Source organism: Dromaius novaehollandiae, chromosome 17 (genome assembly GCF_036370855.1).
Source record: "Dromaius novaehollandiae isolate bDroNov1 chromosome 17, bDroNov1.hap1, whole genome shotgun sequence".
In the NCBI taxonomy this organism is placed as follows: domain Eukaryota; kingdom Metazoa; phylum Chordata; class Aves; order Casuariiformes; family Dromaiidae; genus Dromaius; species Dromaius novaehollandiae.
In genome coordinates this window covers 15,940,021-15,952,178 of record NC_088114.1, presented here as the reverse complement: position 1 = coordinate 15,952,178, position 12,158 = coordinate 15,940,021, and the positions used below count along the sequence as shown (strand labels likewise).

Sequence of the window (12,158 nt, the reverse complement as noted above, 5' to 3'; positions counted from 1 at the left end):
ATCATGATACATAGTAAGTGTTTCAGGTATTTCTGAGAGATAGTAAGGTGAGATCATGGTTTTTGCTTTAGTTGGTTGAACAGATTAAATCAGGCCAGCCACTTTATGCGACTTCTAGTTTGATGTTGACTAGATAATTTGGGACATTTTAGGTTAGGTGTTGAGGCTAATATATTTTATGCAATGTATTTGTGGTGTATTTAAATCTAGCAGTGGTAAATAGCTGGACTTGATTTCACTTGCCTTTAGCAAGGTGTTACTTTGCCTATGTCAGCACAAGAGATTCCCATTTTGGTAGCTGTTCAAGCTGAGGATGGTGCCATGCTCTGTAGAAATAACTTTGTTTTGTTCCAGTATCTTTCTGTAGACATTCCTATTCATATCTTATTTGCATCTTTTCCTTAACTTGAAGCATTCTTTAAATTGTAGAGCAAAAGTTGCTAATGAAGCACAGTTACTAGTGCTGAAACATCTTTATGCTTGCAGCTTTCTCTGGCATGGATTACTTTCTAAATAAACTTCTGGGGTGTTGAATTATGGAGTTGAATAGGTGCTCCTGAACTAGAGGGAGTACTTGAGATCTGTGCCCAGGATGTTGTGCACAAATGAAAGAATACCAGTTCTGAGCTTCTGTGAAAGCTTTTCTGACTCTTCTGATTAGGAAGATAGTCTTCAAAACACCATCTGCCCTCAGTCTTTTCTCTCTGCTGTGTCGACAAGTGGAGGCTTACAGAGATGGAAAGCTCTATGCTCATAATTACAGTGATAACTTTGAAAGTCGACTTGTTTCATTTCAGCTGAGAGCTACATACATGAGTTAGGGTTCATGATGTTGAAGATGGATATGAAAGTTCTTTTGGTAGTTACTGGCATCGTGGACAGCCATATGTTTTACATATGGGAAGTACCTTTGTATCTGTTCTTCTAAAGCTGAAAGTCTAAATGGAATGACCTTCTATTTAGTCAAGTATTGGCCCTTTTGTGTGTAGTAATAGAAGCAGGTTTTATGTGAAGAGGTTTCACGCCAGCTGAAGCAGGTAGATAAAACAACAACTTCTGAGCATTGAGTCTCTTGCTCAAGTGTCCTGGAGGAGCAGCAAATTCCCTAAAAATTCCCAGTTGATCAATTTACTGAATTGGGTGACAACAGCCATTTCCCCAGATCCCGTAGCTGCAGTCCGTGTGGGGATGGATATGGTCCTTCTGCATTTGAAATAATGGTGAGATTTTGAATCTATGCCAATAAGTTGGATGTAAGATAGAGGTGTTGCATTGATGTTGGAGGACAGCATATTAAATCATTTTATTAGCTCTTTTAGACTTCCGTACCATGTATCTCCTTTCAAGATTAAGGCATGTAACTAATGGCTTTTTGGTGAGTGCTGCTTGTAAAAGATAACATTTAAGAGGGTGGAAACTCACCGTAGTTTTTGAGTGTGGTAAGCGTGGATCAGTGAATGTAGCCTTGAGTTTGGAAGGTGATGTGATACAGTTGTAACAGAAGATTATCCTTCTGTGGATTAAGAATGTGTGCAGCTACTGGGGATGTCTCCCAGCTTCGGGAAATTTCAGGAATAGCTTTTGTAATGTGAATATATGCTCCGGAGAGATGGACCTTGCGTGTAATCCTCATCTGTGCATGTTTTACACATATGCAGCGTTTAGTTGTCAGTAAGAGACGCAGCAATATGATGAGTAATTATGGGTTTATATGAATTGTTGAGTGGTTCACAGGCTTCTAGTCAATAATTTTCTTAATGCCTGTTAATGAGGCTCTTGCTTACCACAGGCTGTTTCCCAGTCCGCAGAGAGTAGCAGGTTGTCAAACCTGACTGTGCACTGGGCAGCCTCTCTGCTGAGGGTCTGCTTCTGGTGGATAGCAAAATACTCATTTGTAGCCTTGTGTCAGTGGTTGGCCATGGTGTTACAGATATATAATTCGATTTGTTTAAAATGCATTTGAGATTATTGTTTATTTAAAGGTGTCTCTCTTTCAGTGTCGAGGTAACTTTGCTATTTGTGTGTTTCATTTCAGAACTACTCATGAGTTCTTGTTTGGTGCCCTTGCTGAACTTGTAGATAATGCCAGGTATGTCTCTGAGAGTGCTTATTTCCAAGGTAATTTCAGTTGCAGTGTCCAGAAGAAGTCTGTCTTTTGGGGAGATTATTGAGCAATTTTCACTTCTAGTAAGCTTTAAGAAAAACATAAAATAAAAAAATTCATTGTAGTTGAGTATGAATGTTTCAATTGATCCTCTTCCAATACCCAGACCTGCCTCCTAAAAAAGATAGATTTGTGTCAACTTGAGTTTGAACAAATCCTAGAATAATTCAGGTTGGAGGAGGAATGGTTAGAAAATACAACATGGATTTAAGGATAAAGTGAAAGTCTAGTTTTTACTTCTTTTTGTTTAAAGGTTTTGGTAAAATAGTAATTACTGGAGTTGGGAACAGAAGATACTTACATAACCTTGACTCTTAGTATCAAGGATGGTGATGGGATGAAAAGAAGAAAATCGGAAACAGGGTGTTGAAAATCAGAGGAAGAATAGGTAGAGCAATGGTGCCACCCAAGAGGTCACGCTTGGAAATCACAGATTTTATGCCACATTTCTAACATTGCATTCCAGAATTCAGGTTATAGCTACATCTCAAATCTTGCATATTTATCCCTTGAACTTCAAAAAATACTCTGGTTTGATGTTATGGAAATATCTTGGGATAATTTTCCGTCAAGTAATAATGATAAAGGAGCCAGAAAGAACCAAAGTTATCTGGGTGGGTATTTAAATAAAACGCTTCTAAACAAACCAGTCTGGAGTCAAGGCCAATGCTCATCATGGAAGTGGTGCTTTGCTAGAATAGAACTGAACCCTTCAGAGCAGCAAACCAAGGATATGTGTTGGTCTCTATTGTACTAAAAAAGTTGGGTTTGAGGAAAGGGATTAACTTGATCTAGTGCTGTATGGGCTGCCTTTTCAAACAGAGGAGGATGCAAAGTGTATGAAGGCCTTTGTTTAAATGATCTCATAATGGCTCAGTTTACTTTAACAATCTCAAATGTATTCAGATGGGGTTTTATGCAGGAGCTTCTAAACTTTTCAGACTGAGCTTGATGGAAAAAAATGTAGGTAATCTTTGCTTCTTACAGGAGGAAGGTCAGTAAATGCGTGCTTTTTTGATAATTTTTTTCTCAGTATAACTTTTGTTAAAATGCCAGTGATATTCACTGTAACTAGTGTTAATTGTGTGCGCAACAGCAATGTTTTATGATGGAGTTAGGTTTCAACTAGACAAAAATTAGAACAATGTGCTGTCTTTTAACTTGTCTGTTAGTGCTGACTGGCAGGACCTTTGTGGAATTTGATATGTGCAGTCAGTTCCTTTTTGAAATTATTACTTACATGTGCCTGGCTTTTGGCTTCATTTTTATTTGACATTTAAATGCTGACTATGTTTTTATTTGTAGAGATGCGGATGCCACAAGAATAGATATTTATACTGGTAAGTCACTCTTGCTGCTTCCTTACAAGTCAGCAGTTAAGTCAGTAGTTACTCAGATTTAGGCTGCAAAATGTGTGTTTGCACCCAGTAGAATAAGACTACTGGCATTTATGTCCATTACTATTTGTCCTGTGCTCCAGTGTCTGGCCTTCAAAAAGTAATGCTTTTGTGAATACCTCGGGCACAATATTAGAGAGTCACATAGTACTTACATCAGTCTTAAGTTGAGGCCAAGTGAACACCAAAGTGAAGGGTTGTTTATACCAGGGGTTAAAGAAGCATGATTTTACAACACGCTTTGAGGCATATATTTACAAGTTAAAGTGCAGGAGAAATTCTTAGTCATTCTGTAATAAAAATCTAATGCCCTTTTTATTGTTCATGGATGATTTGAGTAAAACGGTTGGCTATTGGAGCTTAGCTGTATTAGGTTTGGAAGAGTCCTGTTTATTGTGCTACTCCAGTTATGAGAACTGTTTAATTTGATCCCGTTTTATGGAATTCTTAGCTTTTGTACGTGGGAGTATTGACTAGCTCTTCTCTTGCAGAACAACGAGAGGATCTGCGAGGTGGATTCATGCTGTGTTTTCTAGATGATGGAACAGGAATGGATTCAAGTAAGTGACAGAGCGTTACGTTTGCATTTTCAAGCTGAAGTGTCATGTTATGGCTTAAGCTGAATTGATAACTTGGTTCAGTTGAAAAGGGGAAGTTCCAAGCAGGGATACATGTTCCTGTCCCTTTGCACTGGCTCTTTTAGGCCTGATCATATATAAAACTAATGATCTCCTCTGTCACAGAAAACTAATCTGGCCCCAAAAAAATATTTTGCTGCATTATAGAGTTGAGTCAGCCTGGGCTCTGTGGGCTCTAACTATTCAAATAACATGAACCCCTTTCATGAACAGATTATGCATCTTATCTTGCCTTGTTGCTGTTCAGTCTCATTGGTCTTTTTCCATGCTGGACTTCTTGATTTTGTCTGGCAACTTATAAAAGCAGGAAGGGGTACAGAGAAGCAATAGGCCAAATTTGAGTGCTCTGCCTGATAGCCCCTGATTGTCAGACTGAATGTCAGCTTCTCAACTAAAATAAGTGAAAGTTTGAGCATTTCTAAAAATTAGGCATGTGTGTCAAATTGCTCACATCAGAATTACTGTTAGAACTTGATGCATTGACTGTCTTAATGGTTGTTTGACCTGAAGTTCAAAATACATTTGTACGCAGGCTGCAGTCTTTCTGTCTTTATAGTACAGAGTCATAAGCTTTCAGAAGATCTGAGATTCAGTAATGTCACAGTACAGATTTTTTTTTTTGAGAAAGCTTAGCATCCCACAGTGGAATGTTAGAATCACAGTGCCGGTCCAAAAGTTTGGCGTTTTCATAGGGGAGTAAATGAGTCAGATAGAAAACCACACAGTAGAGATCTCCTGCCACGCATCTTAGGTTGCTGTTTCCCGTATTGTGAATGGTCCCTGTTGAGGATACTTAGGCTTGAGACTTGGGCTTGGGCTCTTAAGGTACTGCATAAGTTTAAGGACTCAAAAGCCAATTGTAGTTTGAAGATATTTAATAACTGATTTAGAAAGTGATCTGTAATTGTATTCTTCAAGCAAATAAGTCTTTAACTTGCATTTTATCCCAATCCTTTGTCCTTAAACTATATCTTGAAGGTTGGAAGCTTAAAAGTGCTTTTCATTTTGGTGAATGCAGCTAATTAAGTACTAAAGTCTTGGTTACTTTTATTAGCTCCTCTATTTCTTTAAATGTTGTCTGTCCCAAGGCTTGCTACAGTGAAGAACAACTGTTTAAATATTATTGGGATTCTAGCACATTTTTAAGAACGCGTACATGCTGTCGTGTTGATCTGTCAGTAACTAGCTCTGTTCATTCATTTGCCCCTGAGATAACTGGTTCGTTTCTGCATCTGTTACAGCACCAAAGATTTCAGAGTTTCTCCCCCTTTTCCCCTGTCCCAAGGGAAGCTGGACCTGTCATGATCTTGGTTTAGGCTGGTTTTCCCCAGCCTAACTTCCCCTAATTTCTTTGTGGTAAGATATTTTGGCTCTGAGATCTTTTTGAGGATGTTGTCATTAATTCTACTGCAAATGGCCCCTCTCATGCAAATCTAATAGATAAACCTATGGAGAAGGCAAGGAGAGTGCAGCAAAGGACAATTTTTCATGCTCAGATTGATACCTTCTTTGATGTACTCTCAACTAGAGAACTCGGAAATAGAGGGTTCTTCACAAAGAGTGAAGGTGTTCCCCAGGACTGACAGTCGGGAGACAAACGGCTCTATCCACCAGCTCTTCCTCCCTAGCTGTTTGATGTTTCTTCTTAGGAATGCCTCCTTTTTTTTTTTATCTGAGCCCTCAATTCCTTTTCCTGAGCTTTGAAGATCAATCTGCCATCTTTAGTGAATTCCTTTGAATTACTTTTCTTGTCTGTTTGGTATAGATCACATCAAACCACTCTCTGTTGCCAGGGAGTTTGTTTTTTAAGTCTAGTAACTGTGAGACACGATAAAACCAAAACAGCGTGACTAAAATAGTCCACTCACTTTTATTAAGTGAAACTCCCTCTAGAGCTTTAACTTGATAAAGCTGGGAAAAAACATTCATTTGTACGAAAAAGTTGGAAAAAAATTCATTTGTACGTTGGTTCTTGAGAGTAGGTAAAGATTAAGTCTGTCCCAGATGTAGCCTGGTGCAGCGAAATTCATTTACTCTTCAGTAGGCCCCTCTTGCAAAGGTCGTTCATGTCCCTCTGTCAATAAAGAATGTTTTTAGGCTGGTTCGGGACTGCCAGTGTTGAGTGATAAACCATATGTTCACCTTTGAGAGAAAGGAAATGTTTTGGACAATTACTCTTTTCCATTTTTAGGCTTCTTCATGCTTTTTTAAAATAGATGTTGATACAGCTTTTCACAAGGACAACAAGCAAAGTCTCTTTAGCTAAAGGACAACAGTAATAGGCTCTTCTTAGAATATCCTCTATTCCCCTGTCTGACCAGACTTAAATAACACAATAATAGTAAAAACTTATCTAGATCTCCAGATATGAGATAACCTTCTAACGTTTTCTTTGGTTGGGTTGAAAATACCATAATAGGCTGAAGTCCTGAGAGACTAGGTCAGGGAAAGAAGTGTCCCCATCCAATCAAAAGTTGTTTTTCAAATTAGTTATAGACCTTCATTATAAACACAGTGAACTGAGATAGCTGGGTGCTTTTAAAGCTGTTCTCTTGTGTTTTTGTCTTGTAATTTGGGACTTTCCATGTGAATGTCATTTGAGCAGAGAATGACGTTCTAAAGTGCAACTCAGTGATTTCTTATTGGAGCAAGTGTTACGACTAAACTGTGCATGTTATTGGAAAAGCTTGTTGTCTGTACTAGTGAACCTGAATAAGCCTCCTGTATGCTTAAATTCAGTTTGTCTGCTGTTTCAACCTCCTAATAGTTGGTGGGACTAGAATAGTAAGTGATGTTCACAGCTTGTGTGTGCATTTGCGGGCTGGGATTGTTGTTAGCCTTCCTGTTTGAAGGAGTGTTCCTGCTAAAGAACTTCATGTTCCCTTGTCTTGGGAATTGCATTTCATTTCTCTCAGTAATGTTCTGCGGTGAAACGATTACTATCTTTTGGGGGAAGGGAGGGGAATTGTCTTACGGATGACATTACAGAGGCTTTATCCTTTAAACAATAGAAAGGCTTGAACTAGAAATGGCAGACCCCCTCAGCAGAAAAGTTGTCACATCCTCTCTTTTTGTCCTGTGCTAATAAAATATTCTGTTTACTTGCTGCAGTACTAGTGAGTACTGCCTTTATACCCATAACTACACAACCATCAGTACTCCAGGAATCTGCTGGTAAAATTAGCTTTTGTTTTACCACCGCATTAATTAGCTGTAGTGCTCAGTTCAACTCCATGATGAAAAAGTAGTCTGTCTATCCTGCATTCATGACCTTTTTCATAGTACTGACTTATGCTATACGCTAGCATTTTCAGAGCTATCACGTTAGCAATGGAATCAGAACTGCAGTTGTTCTAGGCAATGTTTTTGATTTTGGTTTATGAGCGCATTTATAATTGTGGTGGACTCAACAGGTAGTGTTGTTTAAATATTTTGTAAAAAGACATCTCTGTGCACTTCAGATAGGGCATTGGCCTAGTCTAAAACATAAACCACCTTTTGTCAGCATGGTGGCATCCGTATAAAGCCTCTGATAATGGATGCCATTAAATAATGTAGTTTTTACAGAGCTGTATGATAGAGCTTCATGATGGGGCTTTGGCTTGGGCTTATAGCCTCTTCCACAGTATATTCTTTCTGTGCTACTCATAATCCTGAATAAGTTAATCTAAAAGATGTGTGTGTATGTATATTACAGCAAACTTTGTTTTCACTTCCTGTCTTTCACTCCAGGTGAAGCTGCCAGTGTGATTCAGTTTGGTAAATCAGCCAAGCGATCGCCAGAGTCGACTCAGATTGGGCAGTATGGGAATGGCTTGAAATCGTAGGTATAACAAAAGCCAGCCTCCTGAAATTATGGAGGTTTGAGTTGAGATAGTGAATGTAATTTTTGCTTGGAGGTACTTTTTTTTTTTTCCCCAGAATAACACATGCAGATAAAATCAAAATACATAGAAAGAGTTACTAGCCTGTTAAGGGATGCTAGATAATGTGTTTTGATGGACATGAACTTATGAACATCATCTTTATTTCTTCAGTGGCAGAGAAGTCTGTCCAAAGCCTGTAGCAGTATTTTTCCATGATATTTAGGTGTTGCAGAGGTTAGGCATCAGAGCCAGAAAAAATTATTAAAGAGGAGGAGGAAAAAAGCTTAATATGCCTATAGTAGAGCATGGTGTGGTGCAGCCTCTCACTAGGAGAGTTCTCTGGTGCAAGTCTTAAACCTTTTCTTTTTCCATATCAGAGAATTGTATGGAGAAGAGGACTGTGGCCAGAAGAATGAGAAGAGGGGTGGGATTAAGTGACAGAGAAACAGAAGCAGGAAGGAAATCTTAATGGTTGGTGGGGGCTAGCTAAGAAAAAGAGAGGTCTTTGCTGTGGTAACCTTTAGTAGAAGGCTGTCATGGCAGAGTCCAGTTGGCTGTTCTGGCTTGGCTCTTCTGGTTCATACTGCTGGTGGCTTTGTGGCTTGATAATGTGTATTCATCCTACTGTGAGAAATCTGTGGAGTTCTGTTGATATGTGGGGGGAAAAAGTATGCAATTGTGAGATATCAGTCCAGCTGCAGTGCAGGACAGATCCTACCTATGCACTTCCAGGACAGATCTGTGGCCAGTCTTAATCTTGAGCAAGGGACATGCTATGCACAGCCAGCTAATGTAGACTGAAACAAATATATGTGAAAGGTGAGGTTTGGTATCAAATTAAGCTAATCTGCAGAGAACTAAACTGGCAGAACACATCCTTTGTTTGATGCAGTGTAAATTTTTTTCTGTTACGGGTTTTGAATCAGCTCTGGTGTTACCAGAGGAGTTTGGCTGATAGGGTAACAGAGGAGAAGGGGAAGGCACTATTGGGGATAGGAGAGTTGGGGAGGAAGATGCAACTGTCCCTTTTAGTGACAACTAGCTGTTAAGTTGCTCTAGCTGAAATGTCAAAGTTTGCCTTTGAAGTTAGACATTAGGAAATAAATTCTGTCTCCGTGAAATTAGTCTGCTGCTATTCGTTCTGTGTACAGTGAAATAAACTGCATATTCACTTTCTCTATGCGCTTGTATTTGTACTCATATATTGGAAGGCTGTTATCACATCTCACCATAGTTGTCTTTTTTAGATTTTAAAAAAAACCTAATACTTTTGAACTTTCTTCCTAGTTTGAGCCTTTATACTTCTGTATCTTTTCATTATGACTAGTGTTAAATGTTTTAGGAAATGAATTTACAGAACTCTTGATCTTATGAAAATGCCTGGATTTAGGTGCCTTTCTGTAAGGAACAAGTTGTTTAGGGGCAAGATGATGCTTGCTTTTTCTGTCTCATCTGGTTTTAATGTTTTGTAACTGAACATAATGTGAGGAAACCATGAGTACCTCGGTCTTTGTAGTGTATGTCAAAGAAACAAACACCTAAAACACCTTCTAAGTAGTGTTGTGTATCAGATGTAACATAGTCTGAAATTTGTCTCTAGGGGTTCCATGCGGATTGGGAAGGATTTTATCCTGTTCACGAAGAAGGACAACACAATGACTTGCCTCTTCCTGTCACGGACATTTCATGAGGAAGAAGGCATTGATGAGGTTTGCATGTACTTTGTTGTAATGAAAGAAAATGGTGAATGCTCCCTCATCTGAACTTCTCTCAGCTCTCAGAGAAGAGTGTGTCAATGTTGATTTCAACTGTGGTGTTACGTGTGTAGTTCTCTCTTGGCAATACACTTGTAGGGGTTACACAAAGTCCTGAAAGATTTTTGCTTCTTGATTTTAGTTCTCTTTGAAAGGTCTATCTAAATTAACTGCAAGTTTGTAGGGCTTGCTGTAATCACTTAATGTTGCTCATCCGGAGTTCAGGACGTGTCAAGACTTCTTGTATTCTCCTTCTCCCACCGAGTTTGATTTTGAGATGTATCTAAATTTATTGTTTCAATTTGAGTTTCTCTAGAGAACCAAAGGTGGTGGTTGAAGTTACTTCCCATAGGTCAGAAATTCCCTACGTGTCTGTTCTTTCACATCTTTTCAGACATTGTTGTGCTGTATCCAAACTCTTAACATGAAAGTATTTTTGTGCTAAAGCATGAGAATTTTGCAGGCATGGTTAATAATTAAGTCTTGAATTTATGCTGGATTAGTGTCTTACAAAAGCATTTTCCTATTGTGATGATGGCGAGAGCTCTACAAAGGAACTGTTGAGGGAGAAGCATTAGTGGCCAGCTAATGGCTGAAACATGTTTGGGACAGTGATGTAGATCCCATAATGGTCCTGGAGCCATAAACTTTGGCTCAGCCTAGATTTTAAAGTAGAGGATTCATTCTCCTTGTTCAGCTACTACAGTATATAACTCTTTCTCTGATTTTTTTTTTCCCAGTTCCAAACTACAGAAAATACCAATAACCTTATTAAAAAACTATGCAAATTATAAAAAGAGCAAAATCAGGACAAATATGAGTGGAGGATACATGAGTTCAGGAGAAGGTTAAGCACAGAGGTTGATGTTTGAAGAAGCAAAGTTTGGGGTTTTTTTGCTAGTATTATGAAAGTTGTTACAAGAAGGGAAAAAAGAAGTGGTTGAGTATGTGAGCAGCCAAATAGGGTCACAACAGTGATTAATTTGGGAGTTCCTGCACTGAAGCAATACCAAAATGTATCTCTGCTTTCCTCTCTCTGTTAAGGTGATACTCTGCGGGGTAGTAACAACATAGATAATGCTCTCCTGCTACTCGGTCTTCCTCTGTGCTTCGTTCTGCAGTCTTACTACTTTGTAAACATCATAGCTGTTTAAGCTACACCATCTTCATAAAGTTTAATATAGAGTTTTAGTCTACATTTGTTCTTGGTGACTTTGTAGTCTCTTTAAGGCCTTTTAAGAGAAAATTGTGCAGCCGTAATTCTGTCCTGATATTTTGAAGAGCCACGCTGGTGGAGAGGCCGGACATGAGAACTCAAGGATTTCCAGTAATTAAGCGTTTCACTGACCAAGGGTGACTGAGCAAATCTACTGCCTGTTGTTCACATAACATACCTGAATTGAGTTGGTAATGATGAGTACAGTTCCTGTGATTTGTTTCTAGTGCCAAAAAAAAAATCAATGATTAGTCATCTGCTCAGCTTGAGGAAAAAGACTGAATGAACTACGGAGACCCAAACTTTAAAAAAAAAAAAAAAAAAAAAAAAAAAAAAAAAAAAGCCAAAAATCTTTGTGCTGCGTAGCTGAATCATGACACTAGCTTTATCGATAAAGGAATAGGAAGCTTGTCTTTATTGACCTTATTTGAATATATGGAGAAGTCCAAATTCCATCACAGTTTGTCCTGTCTCACCTGTATGAGAGTTATAGTAGCATTTTTAAGCCTTTGAAAGATACTAAAGATATTAATCTACTCCTTGTAGCTGAGGGAAGCACAGCTTTAGCTGGTGTAAACTGGCTTAATTTCACAGACTTGGACAGACTTAAAGCAGCTGAGTGCCTGGTTGACCAAGGTGATGTGGAGAATTACCAAATTCCATTTAGGACAAATTATTGAAGGGATTAGACGCTGTTTAGGCTCAATAGCACACAATTGCAGTTTATCTAAGACTAGATATTGTAGAAGGGTAACTGAGAAGTTGGAAAAGAAGGGTCCTTGAGAATTTTACAGACATGCCATCCACTGAAAAGTTAGGAAAGACACTTGGAATACCTAGGGGGCCATCTGAAGGAATATGTTCACTTAGACATGAGCCACAGAGGTGGCTGACTCAACTGGCAAGTCTAAATCGCTCTTGTTACAATCTGATCTGCAGGTCATTGTTCCCTTGCCCACCTGGAACGCGTGGAGCCGAGAGCCTGTGACTGACAACATGGAGAAGTTTGCTATTGAGACTGAGCTAATTTACAAGTATTCCCCTTTCAAGTCAGAACAGGAAGTGATGGAGCAGTTTAACAAGATCCATGGAGAAAAAGGTAAGTGCGTATGGTGCTTTTCAC

General features: G+C 38.9%; 1 protein-coding gene across 3 annotated transcripts in view; it reads left to right on the top strand.

Annotated features, from left to right (window-relative positions):
• The window catches only part of MORC2 (MORC family CW-type zinc finger 2), a 46,953-nt gene that overhangs the window by 3,874 nt on the left and 30,921 nt on the right, over window positions 1-12,158 (top strand). For 2 of the 3 annotated variants that reach the window (XM_064522350.1, XM_064522349.1), the window contains exons 2-7: window positions 2,036-2,089; window positions 3,470-3,504; window positions 4,053-4,121; window positions 7,932-8,022; window positions 9,666-9,774; window positions 11,975-12,134. In XM_064522350.1, coding sequence (XP_064378420.1) covers window positions 2,036-2,089; window positions 3,470-3,504; window positions 4,053-4,121; window positions 7,932-8,022; window positions 9,666-9,774; window positions 11,975-12,134 — 518 coding nt within the window. Of the gene's footprint in view, window positions 1-2,035; window positions 2,090-3,469; window positions 3,505-4,052; window positions 4,122-7,931; window positions 8,027-9,665; window positions 9,775-11,974; window positions 12,135-12,158 lie in introns of those variants that run through there. The other variant, XM_026119080.2, reaches the window with a different exon arrangement.